We start from the raw sequence: 14,831 nt of genomic DNA, 5'->3' as shown, positions 1-14,831 counted from the left end.
GACATCAGACACCTGGCCAAAGAGAAGCAGTTCCAGCCATCGCATTAAAGAGGTTAGTAAGATGTCTGTTCAATAACTGGTAAATATCTAATAAAACATATAATGTAACAGTTAAATAGCTTTATTTTAGGGGCTTTCATCTCTAAACTTTTATTTTTATTTATTTTTAATCATTTTGTGAATCACTTTGTTTAAGTCAAAGCGCTTTAAAAATCAAGTTTAGTTTCAGTAGTTGATATAATTATGTTTTTAATGACTATCAAATATTATGTGGCGAGGGGGTTGTTTTGAAAAATTTTAAATTGTTCACGATAGGAAAAATGTTCCCCATCCCTGTCCTGAAATTATGGATCTATGTTGTCACTTTATTCTAAACTCTGCACTGTTGTCCATGTCGGGATCCTGTGGTAATGATTGCTTGATTGTTTCCACTGATCTGATTGGTCAGTAGTTGGGCTGTTGCTAGGTTATGATCTGATAAGTAATTTTTTGAAGAAAATGCCAAATGTTCAGTGATTATTAACCCATTCCAAACAGTCTGTCCTCTGTTTTTGACAGTTGGTTAAAGACATCACCATTGGATCAGAGTGAGTTACAAGATAATTTGTGATGGTCATTTTTCTTGATCTCTTTTATTTAACAGTTATTTTATGTTGTGTTAAAAAGTTGAAGCGTTAGTTACCAGTAATCAAATGGTTGACCATGTTTTCTTCAGCTTTACAATACTGTTTGTGCGTTAGATCCGTCTGGTTATCTGACGATCGTGCAAAGTGGAGCGTTAAAGCCATAGGTACATGAAGTACATGGAGAATTCATCAATGAAAAGAATAGTGTATGAACAAACATTGTTTGTCTATTTGCTTGATTAAGCAGCTTCCTGTTCATTCACTTGTTAGGTAAGAACAACCCGGCTGAAATGGCTGACTAATCCAATCGTAAAAGATAACATTGATAACACTAATAATTTAGATAAATGGCTGTCTAGAGTCAAACTAAATAATAAATAAATAAAATAATAAATAAATAAAAGCTGTGACGTACTCACTTTGTAAATGATAAAACAAGCTCAAACTGAATGTTCAACCTGTAACACTTTGGTTTCCAGCTGGACGTTTGGAACTTTGCCCTCTCCCACCACAACAATGCCCATGTATGTCTTATCTAGTCATCTCTTCAAGATCTTAAGGTAGAGCACTGCAGGAGAGAACCCTCTTGGCTTTGAAATGGAGCCTTAGCTTCAGCTGTTTGCTGGAACTCCTGCAAACGACTGCAGCGTTTTGCTTGTTACCACTTGGATCTGATGGAAAACTGTACATTAGATTAAATTTGAGGCACAGGGACCACTGCACACAGAGAGGAGTCATTCTTCATAAGAGGAGATATAACATTGTGAGTGAAGGAACAGGAAAAACGGACAGAAGACAACAGGATTGAAGACATTTCATTACAATAACCTGTGGGATTAATTTCAGTTCTTTTGAGGCTTCTGGGATTTTTGTAAAAGCCACAAACCTTTTTATTTTGGAACTTAAAAGTTTGTTAAATACCACTGGATCATAAGGTAATTATTATTAAAAATGTTCAGACTTGCTTGTGTGGAGATGAACAGTTCAGTCCCAGAGGGGTCTTTAATTAGCATGAAACTTTAAGACTAAAAAAGCTATACTCCCGTCAATTAATATTAAAAATAACAATTGTGTGTCGTTTCGTTTTTGTTTCGTTTTATCTTGTATATTTACTTTTTTATATATTTATTTAAACAGTTTTGAATCTTAAAAGCTGTACTTTTGCAGTCAACACAAGGGAAGATTCTCAGCTAAAATGCTTTTTGGGTTTATGTTACAGCAGGTGTTCGCCATGGCAGACTTGACAATGAGATACAGGGTCCACAGAAGGATCCTGGATGAAGGGGCTGTGGATGAGATCGGAGAGAAGTCTGAGGTCCACACACCTCTTTTTGAGAAGGTTAAAACGTCAATGAGGTAAAATTGACTACATGCAATCTACTGTGCTTCTCAACTAATCTCTCGCTGACATACTAAGACACTTTGTGTCTTGTGTTGTATTCTTTCTGTCATAAAGCACAAAGAATACAGCGATTACACCCATTCTTCATAATTTAACAGCCAGTTACATGGGTAATAGTTTTTGTGATAGTTTATCCTCACTCTTGTTGAGGGTTAAGGACAGAGGAGGTCGCACCTTGTTGAGTCCAATTAGACAAACTGTTATTTGTGAATATGGGCTATACAAATATATTTTTATTGATTGATTGATTACTTTCAGAATTTTTTTTTCTTTCGCAAAGTTAGTTTCACTTTCCAATGTAAACAGACATGCTTAAATATGACTACAATACAATATAATACACATATTTATAAAAGGCCATTTAACATGAATAATGTGAAATGTCAGATATGACGGAAGATGATCCACGGCTACAATTTTGTTCTTTGATGACAATTGTTTTGGCCCAGAAAGATTGCACGGGACAAATGCATCATTTGCTCAATCAATGCCCCCAAAAAGCCAACCGTTGAATACAAACAGAGAGGATATAAGATTATTAATCTTTTATCAATCGGCAAGAAGGCTGCACAAAACCAAAAGGGCGGGAGGTCAGCCTCGAGAACGAGATGAGGCCTGACACATTCTGCACCACCGATATCAAAGCATATGTCATATTTTCTCTCTCTTCTTTCGCTCCGTCTGTCACTCTGACACACAAACTCAGGTGTTCTGCTCCCCGCCTGAAGAGCTTCCTGCTGAGTAGTATTCCTGTCTTATCATGGCTGCCTCGCTACCCCATCCGAGAAAACGCCATTGGTGACCTGATCTCTGGGCTCAGTGTGGGGATCATGCAGCTGCCACAGGGTGAGGATGGAGGTTCAGAGGTTAGAGATGGAGTAAAAGGTTGGAGGTATAGAAGTGATGTTTTATATTGTAAATGCTGTGTATCCCCATTACATTACCCAATATATAATACCATCTGTAATATAACTCTTCCCTGGAATGTAATAAATATTTATCCTGTGTTTTCCCTGTAGGTATGGCCTATGCTTTGCTGGCATCTGTTCCTCCAGTCTTTGGCCTTTACTCCTCCTTCTACCCCGTTCTCATCTACTTCATCTTCGGCACATCCAAGCACATCTCAATAGGTTTGTACCTCAGCACAGTGCTGCATCCGCACAAGTGGGAATTTATCTATTATACAGATAAGTGGATTTGCTTCAGTGAACAAGTGATGACGCAGGCATAGTAACAGACTGAAGCAATCATTTTTGGGCTCTCCACAAGGACGCTATATGCCCTTGTGTTGATAACACTAGAGATGTCATTCCTTTTTTTTTACATCACCTGAAAATCAGTTCATTCTTGTAATCGTTGTAATACTCTTGAGTGAAGAATTAATTTTGAATCAGCAATAAAGTTTGAAATATAAAGACTTGATCCGATTTGATTGACTGTTGTATCTTACAGTCATCATGATCTAAAAAGCGTGTGTTTTCCCTATTTCATACTTTTCTTTGTCCTTAATGTTACTCAGCATAAGTAACTAAGCAGACTCTCCCACTTAATAATTATTGAAGTGATTGTTACAGCCATCCCTTTGATACATTTCAGCTTATCCGGAAGCAGTCATGGAAGACTGGTGGAATGCAACACTATCCATATCCAATAGCCACTGTTGCCATATTGAAGAGTTTAAAACTATCCAAAGGCTAAAATGACTCTACTTGCTGAATTAATCTAGAGCTGTTCTAGAATCCAAAAGAATAGTGGGTTTTTACAAACAGGGTACAGTGGCTATTTCATTTAGATTTATGTATTTGTTTATTTTATCTTAGAACAGGACTTCGGCTAATACAGTTGTTCATATTTTGTCCTGATGATTAATCTGGCACAGCTGGAAGCAGAAGCAGATGGGACCTTTACTTTGGGAACCAGGGCTGCCGGAAATAGCTCATCAAGCTTTGTAATTCCTTTTTATTGGCTCAATTCTCACTGCAAGGTAGAAATATGGGACTTCACCTTCCAGCAGATGTCACATACATGTAAGAAACCATCACTCAGGAATCAGAGGACAAAAGTTTCAGGACCAATGCGGGTTTGAGGAAATTGTTTCTCTGACTATCTGGTATGTTGTTAAATGGCCAGTAAACATGAGTGCTTATATGTCTATCTCTCATCTCCAGGAACATTTGCAGTGACTAGTGTGATGATAGGAGGAGTGACAGATCGATTAGCCCCGGACTCAGACTTTATGATATGGAGCAATGTGTCAAACTCCAGCATAGTTGACATCATGTCTCGAGACGCAGCGAGAGTCCAAGTGGCTGCAGCTGTCACCTTCCTATCTGGAATATTTCAGGTAAATATTAGATGAGTGGAAGTGTGCCATATGGGAGACAGTCAGCTTTCATTGTGCAATGTTACAATGCTACTGTTGTTTCCATAAATATTACAGTAACTTTGTTTTTGCATCATAATGTAGATCAGTCCAGGCTCTCAGTGTAGAAGTTGGAGGCATCTAATGCACACTGGCTTACTAGTGACAGTGAAATGTTAGAAACTCTATATGAATTGTTTTTCAGATTTTTTTATAAAAATACATTTTCTTTAGGTTTGAATATATATATATATATATATATGTACCAGCCACTGTGAACCTCCTTGTATTTCAATCTCTATGTACTGTAGATTTTGCTCGGTCTGGTCCAGTTTGGTTTTGTGGTGACGTACCTGTCTGAGCCTCTGGTCCGAGGTTACACCACTGGAGCTGCCATCCACGTCATTGTGTCCCAGCTCAAATACACCTTCGGCATCAACCCTGTGAGATACAGTGGACCCTTGTCATTGATATATGTAAGAAGGACACAACCACCGACATTAACATGTTGCTTAGACCTGAAAAAGTAAAAGATATCTTTTTTCTTGTCTGATAAACATAAACAAACAAAAAAGTGTTAACCATAGAATGACGATAACAATTGAATTTCAATGGCTGTTGACTACCTTTCAAAGGATGAGCTGGTTAATTCGTTAATTGATTGCTTCAGTACTATTATAAAACATTTTTGATCATTGAATATGAACATTTGTTGAAGTCCACTAATGTGGCGACCCTCTGAGATTCATCCCATTATTAACCTTAGTCAGATGGGTGACATTGCACTTAGAGTGAACACATTTTCCACTGTGCATTCACTATGAATACGTTTTCATGTAAAAAGGCAGAGGCAGCTGATAAAAAAGCATACAGGACATTCCCATTAGTCATTGTGAATATTTGCATTTTGCTCACATTATGTCTATTTACCTTTTTAAATAACTTGAATGAAGGTTTCAGACAGCTGCAAAGCTCACTCAGTGTCACACAGTGCTTTTCCCCCTTCAGATGTACACTGAGTTAATAAAGGCCCTCTGACTGTCTGCCTGCAGGGCTTCTGTGTCTAGTTGCTTTAGATACAGGCTCCACTCTCATGTCAGCTTCGGAGGGAATACCCACAAAGACGAGCCCTGCAGGCAGACCAGAGCCCTCTCCCTCTGTGGAATCCAACCCATGGAAATCTGTCATAGCGGCAGAGAACTTTCATTCCTGGTCCTCTTACTGTATATGAATACTTTGATCTCCACAACATAAAAGAACCACACAAGTGACCCCACTGCCTCCGTCGTATAATTATATCCAGTGGATATGGCAGAATATAAAATGGACTTTGTATTTTCATGAATTTTATGTCAATTTATCAGTCTCATTCCTCCATTTAACCAATAATCCTGCTCTTTCTCTCTCTTCAGACGGTGCTAGAGATGTGTTATCTCATTCCACAAACAAATATTGGTACTCTGGTGGTTAGTGCTGTCACCATAGTCTGCCTTATTCTCGCTAAGGAGCTCAATGCATACTTGAGTAAAAAACTACCTGTTCCTATACCTGTGGAGCTGCTTGCTGTGAGTATCCAGGGATAAGTACATGCCCTAATAATTCATTCCAAGATTATTTAGTTCCTTACAAAAATTAACACACATGCGCACACACTCACACATGCACTCACACACACACGCTCACACACTAATGTAGTAGTGAGGACACTCACGTATCTCTTATTTGCCTCTCCAGGTCATTATTGGTACAGTCGTCTCCTGGCAGGTGAACTTGGAGGAGAAATATGGAGTGGATGTGGTGGGACTCATTCCCTCAGGGTGAGAAACGTATAAATCACAACCCACAGCAAATATACAAGAATCTGTGTTTTTAAGAAATGTGAAGTATTTGAAATGGATAATCTATTCTACTTTGTCTCCACCTTCTAACAGCCTCCAGCCACCGGTTTTCCCAGACGTCTCTCTGTTTGGTCAGGTGATAGGGGACGCCTTCGCTCTGTCCGTGGTTGGCTACGGCATTGCCATCTCACTGGGACGAATTTTCGCAATAAAATATGGATACAAGGTGGACAGCAACCAGGTAGGGAGGTGAAAGATGGATACAGGTATACTTGATGTTTTAAAATTAGTGCACTGTACATAAATAGTGTATTTCTCATGATCTAGGAACTAATCGCTCTGGGTCTGAGTAACTCTTTCGGAGGAATTTTCCAGTGTTTCACAGTCAGCTGCTCCATGTCTCGCACCATGGTTCAGGAGAGCACAGGAGGGAGATCTCAGGTTGGTGGAGGCTATTGTACCTGCAAAGGGTCCGTTTACCTAACTTACACCTCATGGTATTGACAAATATAGCTTAAGTTTAGCTAAAAGTACATATATATGTGTAGTACTGTTACACTGGCTTTCACCATCTGATGAAACAGCACATATTCACTAATAATAAACTATTATCAATCTTTATCAAAACTTCTTTCTGCTGTGGATATACTTCCTTAATCCCATGGTATTGTTTGAGTATCTCGTAACATGGACAAATTAAACAAAAACTATCTGTGGGAGTAGATACAAGAGCTAAATGAAAAAAAAAATGTTTTGTGATTCAGGTGAAATCAGAATGATTTTTTTGATCAAGGTCTAGGTGAAAAAAGGTTCTCATTACTTTATGTTACATAAGTCAACAGACAACTGAGAAAATAAAAACGGCCAATTCATAGTAGTATTCAAAGTAGGTGTATCCTATGGCTCTGTGCTTGGACCCCTTTTCTTCACCATCTACATCCTCCCCCTTGGTCCAATCATCTGTCACCACCGTCTTAGCTTCCAATGCTCTGTTGGTGACACACGGCTTTAGCTCAACTCCATCTGACCCTCACCAGAATTCCAAAACTTGGGTGTCATTCTGGACTCCCATCTCATTCTGGTCTAACCCTAACCAAGCTTCCATTCAAGTCCCTCATCACATGCAAAATCTTTCTCCTCACACATAAATCCCTCCATGCCCCGGTCCCATTACCCGTCTGACCTCCTCCGGCCCTATACTCCATCCTGAAACTATGATTCTCAGATAGAGTCTGATCACCATCAGCAACGTACCAGCCTCCGAACACACCATGACAGGGGATTCAGAGTGGCAGCCCCCACCCTCCGGAACGCTCTCCTGGCAGAGATCTGCAATACTTTGCAGAGGCTTCACCACATAGTTCCATTGTCCCAAGCTTGCAGTCCTACCATTATTTACTGTCCTTGATTTGTTTCAATTTTACCTTAAGTACTTTGAAAGGTGCTATATAAATATATAAATCCAACCTATAATTATTATAATAATTATTATTATTACTTGTCCTGCTTGTGATGCATCATTATCAAGTTCAATTTCTAAACCTTGGATAATCTGTATTTAATTTGCATAAGTGTTACCCTACCTGTGATTATTCAACACTTCTGAAAAATATTTTTGACATTTTTCAACATCTTTAGTTTCATCCTAACACCTCACCCTGCATGTTGCCACAAACCTGGGTGATCACAAAGCTTGAGCAGAGTAAAACCCAGTCATAATTAACGTGGCTGTGATAAGTGGCATCATTAAAAAAACACTTTGGGAATTGACTTTCACTCACATTGTTGAACTCCACCTACACAAACACAGATTTGCTGAGAGGCTTGAACGATTTAGTTTGACAACACCATAAATCAGCTAAGGGCCCATTACAGAGGAGAGGAGAGACTGATGAAACTACAACAGGTTTTATAATCCCATACTTGTTCATACTCATAACCACCACAACATCCATCTTTTCTGTAGTTTTGCCTTTGACTCTCATTGACTGATCCCTCTATATGATTTTTATTCATTGTTCCTCCATCTTTTCTCTCTCTCTCTTCATTACAGATTGCTGGAGCTCTATCTGCAATTGTTATCCTTTTTATCGTGCTTTGGATTGGAGCTCTCTTTGAAGATCTGCCCAAGGTGTGTGTGTGTGTGTGTGTGTGTGTGTGTGTGTCACATCATTTGTAACATGTGAAGGGTTTATTTGAGAAAAGTTGACTTTCCAATCAAAAGTGCTCTAATGAACTATTTCATATTTGACATTGTAGGCAGTGCTGGCTGCCATCATCTATGTCAACCTCCATGGCATGATGAAGCAATTCCTGGACATCCCTGTACTGTGGAGAAAAAACAAAGTTGATGCGGTCAGTGTTCCTAAAAGTAGACAAAGAAACTCGGAATGTTTTGATGTTGAATGTTTTTACACTATTCAGGAACATTTTGGTATCATGTATGGCACCACCGTGCATGTTTTGATCAGCCATCTAATAAATCCAGAAATCTTTCTTAAAGACAGAGAAAAATGTATCTTTCCCTGGCTCGCTCTTTCCAAACGATTAGGTCCTTGGCAATCTCCTATATGTTAGCGCCTGCAACCATTAATTCAGTCCTTTTCCTTTAATAGTATGTCTCATATCTCTACATGCAGACAAACTCTGCCTGACTAGGGAGGTTATTGATTAGTCGAACTTCCCAGCTAGACTTCCCAACGTCTTCCCCCAGCAGGCCCAGAGAGCCCACCGTGGCCTGTTGGGTGTCTTCTCCAGTTGTCACCAGGCGATGGGCTTGGCCAGTGCAGTGCTTTGGTTCGCCACCCTCAGCGAACATTAAAGCATTTATTACTCCTGATACTGACAAATTTGCATCAAATGATTACGCTACATAAGGATTTACATCACAACATGGCCCTTGCTGTGGTGCCATAGTCAAGTGAAAGTTTACTTTTTCCCCAACTACTGATGAGAATTGTTGAATACCTCACTTGCATTATATTCTAACTACATCAACTACTCACTTTAGTCTCATTTTACCACCCATTTGTATTTAACTCATCTCTCCCTGTTTTCCCCCAGGTAATCTGGGTGGCCACCTTCATCCTCACCGTGTTGTTGAACCCTGACCTGGGACTAGCTGCTTCCATCGGCTTCTCCATGCTCACCGTCATCTTCAGGACACAGCTGTAGGAACACACACCCACCCATCCACAATTATAAACTATCAATGACAACATTCAGACCACGTGTCAAACTGAACGTTCATCTATCAAACACCACACCCAACTATTAACTGACCTTAAGTGTTTAATCAAAATAACAGGTCTATGTTTTGTTTTTTCCAGACCTAAGTATTCCCTGCTGGGGCAGGTCCCAGGCACTGACATTTACAGGCCACTGGAGGAGTACAATCAGGTATGACACAATGTCTTTACCTCAAAACAGGACAAGCATTGGTCCAGACATGGCCAGAATGCCCGGAGATAAATGATAAATTAATGATATTTGAAGGTACTAATATCAGTTAACACCGTTAACAACTCCCCTTTGTTTCTCTGGCCCTCACTTTAAAGTGAAGAATCAAACACAGAAATTTGAAATGGAGGTAGTCTAATAATTTGCACTTTGCCCCAACTAAAGCTCGACCTCACTCCTGCAGTTCACATTGTAGAGCCTGAGCACAGAATAGTGTGACGGTCCTGTTGATCCCTGACACTGTGTATTTTTGTCTTTTGAAAGAAACATTGTCGAAAAACTCACAAATCACCTGTTTGGTCTGGTAAAGAATATATATTTTATTGGTCTTGCACAATGGTTTGGCAAAAGGCCTTCATGGCACCCCCTAACCATTTTTATAATCAAAGCCCCCTGCTTCTTACTTTACCCTAAATGTATAAAATTCAGCAGGTAAGTTAATTAGGCTGTGACCATTGCATAAATGGAAGGGCAGTCAAACAAAAACGAGATGTCTTTAAAGTTAGATTTACATCTTATTAAAATCATACCTAAGTTTAATGGTGCTTGTCAGATTGACCGCCCATGAAAACTGGTGTAAATAATCATGGTGCCCGGTGGATGAATCATACTCTCACTTTGGTGATCCCCTGACGTTTTGTCTAGTTTTCACTTGTGATGCTTCTCAACACTTTTTTTAGGATAAAGACCCATTCCTAAATAATTGGGGATTCCTGGTATTTCTTCTTGCACCTACACAAGGTTGATATTTGCAAACATTTTATAGATTTTAGGTAGACTGCCTTAATTTGGCAGCTTGAACATAGCGTTATGCTAGGAAGTTCAAAGTTTATGCTAAGACGTGTGCTCCAGTGCTACTTTCCTCTTAGGTGATTTTAGATTGTACGCTGTGTTATCATGAGCATTTGTCAGTATGGGAAATGTAGTGATTAATTTCCTTATTTAAACGATTAACTCCATAACTTATCGATTTTAGGTGAAACAGGTGCCAGGGATTTTGATCTTCCGTTCCTCTGCTACACTCTACTTCGCTAATGCTGAGATGTATCAAGATGCCCTGGGGAAGAAGGTGAGAACACACACACACACACACACACACACACACACACACACACACACACACACACACACACACACACACACACACACACGAGAAGAAACAACCAACAGTCCCTCCTCACAATTTCCGTGCAATTAACTCCTCTCCTGCAAACATTATTTCAGACACTAATAACTGAGCTGACTTTTCCACAATTCATACATTACGACTGTGACAGACATTGTTCAGATGTCATCCCATTTTTTTTTAAACATCCTGCTCCCCCACCCATTCTTGTCCTGCTCCTCTGTCACGTCTCTTTGGGATACATGGGAAGACACATTGAGGGAAGCTGGAAAAAAAGATGACAAAAGATAGGAGAGGGGGAGAAGCCGAGATTGAATAATTGAGGGGGATAATGGAACACTTCATTCATTAAAATGTCAACATGTCAAAGCCACTTGGTCGCTCTATTCTTTCCACCGTTTGATGCACAAATAAGCCTCCATCGAAGTGGCAGAGGCTGCAGGTTTGTCCACAAAGAGAGAAACTGTCGCCATATAAATGATGGTATTTTGGTTCTGGGTGAAAAGTGTTTCTATCACACCAAGTTTGTTCAAGTGTTCATTTTAACTGAAAATTCGGTTTCAATCACTTATTTTACGCTATTAAAAGAGGTTGAAATGTCACGACTGACAGGTGAGACTGACTTGAGCTGGTTGGTTGTAATGATGTTTTTTAATAGATCTTGAGATGAAAACATTTAACGGTTCGGCTCACATTTTGTCAGATCTGTCCTAAAATGATAGTCAGGAGGCCATGTGAATATTGATATTCAGATATATGACAATTCAGATTTCTGACTCAGATAACTCAAGTTTTAATCTTCCAGATAATTCACGTGTCCGTTCAGTGGGTACTATCAAATGAGTCTGAGCAAATAATGTTAACTTATTTTTTAGTTGTGGAATGCAAATGCAGGTGAAGTTCATTTCGTTTCAAACATTCCAAGTTTACTGCATACCAGAACCCTCAAGTGAAAGCACTATAGCTTCCTGAGCAGGTAAGACATTCTTAAAAAGCTCATAATGTCGTGTGGACAAACACGACCTGTCCTGTTAGTTTGTTTGGACTGAATCGACGAAGCTTGTGAAACCTTTGATAAATATTTGTTTGCTGCGCCTGGCCCTGCAGTATTTACTATAGTGATACATTGTCATCTCAATAAGCTTTTCTGTTCACAGGATCTAACACCTCAGGGATTCATACATCATGTTAAATGTTCTCTCCTGCTGCCTCAAAAACAGTTTGCATGAATGGAAAGATTTAAACCTAGTTAGTGTTAGTTCTCGTCTCGATCAACCGGAAAGTTATTTGTATAGTTACTCTGGGAGATGAAATATTATAATTTGACCCCATGTAGAAAACTAATGGGAACTTTGTCCCAATTGTCTTTTGCTGTTTCTATTAGTCGGACATTGATATTGCCAAGATCCTGTCAGCAAAGAAGAAACTTGAGGCCAAAAGGAAGAGGATTGAGAAGGAGAATGCAAAGAAAGCCAAGAAGAACGGAGCAAACATGGTGAGAAAGACCAGATGTAGTTCATTCATGAAAAATGTTGAGTTTATTTCTTTGACATTAAAATATTGTTGCCCATTGCACATTCCAAATACAGTTGTCTTTTAATAAACAAACTTTCCAGCAAAGACCTTCATTGTCTAAATGTTGCCTCCCTTGTGGTGTCATGTCTCCTCTTCAGGAGCCAGAGCAGATGGACATTGCTGTCATTGAGACAAAAACTGCGCGCAAGCCGTCATACCCAGAATGCATCATTCTTGACCTCAGCCCTGTCAACTTCCTGGATACTGTTGGAATCAAGGCACTACGAAATGTATGAGCATGGCAAGAAGGACAAATTATCCGTCTCCCTTTTACAAATTAGGAATTGAATTTGTATGAATCTGTATATGTATTACATAATTGAATATAATTATCTGTTTTTAAAGAAAATTCAGCATTCCTCATCTAAAATTCATCCCATATAAAGAAATGTTTGGAACAAAAAGGCAGAAGGTCGATGGCTAATAATGAAATTCCTCCCAGCATTAGAAAATGTACTGATTCAGGAGTTTATCTCATTCTTATCTAATAATTTCTTTATTATACCATTTTTTTCATACAACTACAAGTTATCCTCCGTACAAACCTCTGTCCTCCTAATCATTTAGCTCCTCTGCCTTTCAGTAACAATAAATGTAATCACCAGACTAGTTAAATGAACCCCAGTCTGACCGTTGCTCTGTGTTTTGGTCTGTTTCAGATCCAGAAAGACTACAGCGAAATTGGTATAGATGTGGTTCTTGCTGGCTGCCAAAGTAAGTCCCTCTACATTTCTAGAATAGTTTAGAGTAATTGACTAGAACTGCCAAGAAATTGTGTGGATTGTTAGGTCAGATTTATTTCCCTTATTCATTTATTTTTATTTATTTATTAAATACATTTGGAGATAGTTTTGAAAGCTTTAAATCCCTCAAAGTAGAATGTATTTCTCTCTAAGAGTTGGTGGTCCCATGACTGCTTGTCTGGAATGCTACTGCTATTGGTAATAGAATAGTAAACGGTGAGTTTTGGGGCTTGCATTTGGATTGTACATTTTCATTTCATTTCTATTTCTGTCTCTTTCCAGCTGGTGTGGTGGACAACCTTCAGACTGGAGATTTCTTCAACGACAATGTGACAAAGTCCTGCCTGTTCTCCACCATCCATGATGCCGTTTTGTACTGTCAGTCGGCCAAAAAGAAGGATGAGGTGATGTACTGTTTGAGCATCAAACATACACATACACACCTCAAATATCACACACTGCAGTTTGAACAGAGGTTTGTGGAGACTCCAGGAAGAAAGACTTCTTCCACTTTGCACTTCTAGGGATCTAAATCAAAAGTCAACACAATAAGTAACATGGGGTCTCCAGGGTCATTTTAATGCACACACAATCACGTTTATGCACAATATGATGCCTTGCTTTCTCTTCCTGTTTACAGGTATTTTAATGTGATATAAACACAAAGTCTGTATGACATTATTTCCACAAATGCCGTTCTATACATTTTCAGCAGGAGCAGCAGCTGAATTGGGTTTGGTTCACGTGCTTGAATTTGACTGATCCCAGCTCCAGGGAATGCACAATAATAAAATATAAGATAAATAAGTAAACATCTAATTACTCCACCATGTCGCTGATAAGAGACTGTGAGAAGGACTGAGTTCAATCAGCTGCCTGCAGTGTGTACTAAGCTCATCTTAGTGGACAATGATTAAAATGTTGTTGTTGTGCAGGTGCATTGATCCTGACTCTGCACACTGACCTGCCTCCAAATTGATTGCACACATTAGGAACAGGATTTGTAACACTATAATACTACAGTACGAGATAATATATTATTTTATTTAGCATTTTAAAATACAGCTTAACACCTAAATAGCATTTTGTATTTCATCAATATGCGTCAGAAATACTGCTCATCCCAGTAGACAGCATGAATCTGTGTCTGAAGACATGAGAAGTGTGTGTGTGTTACTTTATATCTTTCCATGTGTGTTTGTGTCTGCCTGCTAATCTTAAGTATTTATTTGGGTGCATCACGAAAGAGGGAGATTGAGGTTTTTAAAGTAAGATAAGAGGTTGGTCAAACTAAAACCTGGTCCATTGAGTTTATTTAATTTTACAACTATTTAGTTCAGTTCATTAAACTAAACTGTTGAAATGAATGAAAACAGACAAGGTTGCTGAAGTGTTTCAGTACAAGTGATTGCTGTTACATTTTCATTTCCACTTAGGAAGAATGATATACTTTCCACATGGTGCAAAGTGAAAGCATCTTTTATCAAACTGTTTGACTCAGAAATACAGAAACCATTGTTTCGGATATTGTGTAATGTTCAGCCAAGGTTTGAGATCACATGCACACAGCCCGGTGTTGCTCCTCCTCCTCGTTCGAGTCTTTCATGTTTTCAAAATATTTTTTCTAAAATTGGGCTGTTTTTTTTCTTTCTCCTGTTCTGTCCTCTTTTTCACAGGAGGACATAATGACACAGTTCTGA

General features: G+C 39.0%; 1 protein-coding gene across 1 annotated transcript; it reads left to right on the top strand.

Moving 5' to 3' along the window:
* Positions 1–1,962: 1,962 nt before the first annotated feature.
* On the top strand, positions 1,963–14,831 carry LOC118111084 (solute carrier family 26 member 6-like). Its single transcript, XM_047340167.1, has 19 exons — positions 1,963–1,982; positions 2,735–2,874; positions 3,048–3,158; positions 4,197–4,372; positions 4,702–4,866; positions 5,803–5,955; positions 6,125–6,207; positions 6,322–6,469; positions 6,556–6,669; positions 8,282–8,359; positions 8,488–8,583; positions 9,292–9,398; positions 9,558–9,627; positions 10,664–10,756; positions 12,198–12,308; positions 12,490–12,618; positions 13,048–13,102; positions 13,414–13,535; positions 14,808–14,831. Exons 1-19 carry the CDS (start codon positions 1,978–1,980, stop codon positions 14,829–14,831), a joined length of 1,980 nt encoding a protein of 659 aa, XP_047196123.1. The 5' UTR covers positions 1,963–1,977.

The sequence above is a fragment of the Hippoglossus stenolepis genome, chromosome 6, assembly GCF_022539355.2.
Source record: "Hippoglossus stenolepis isolate QCI-W04-F060 chromosome 6, HSTE1.2, whole genome shotgun sequence".
NCBI lineage: Eukaryota > Metazoa > Chordata > Actinopteri > Pleuronectiformes > Pleuronectidae > Hippoglossus > Hippoglossus stenolepis.
This window is presented reverse-complemented; position numbering and strand designations above follow the sequence as displayed.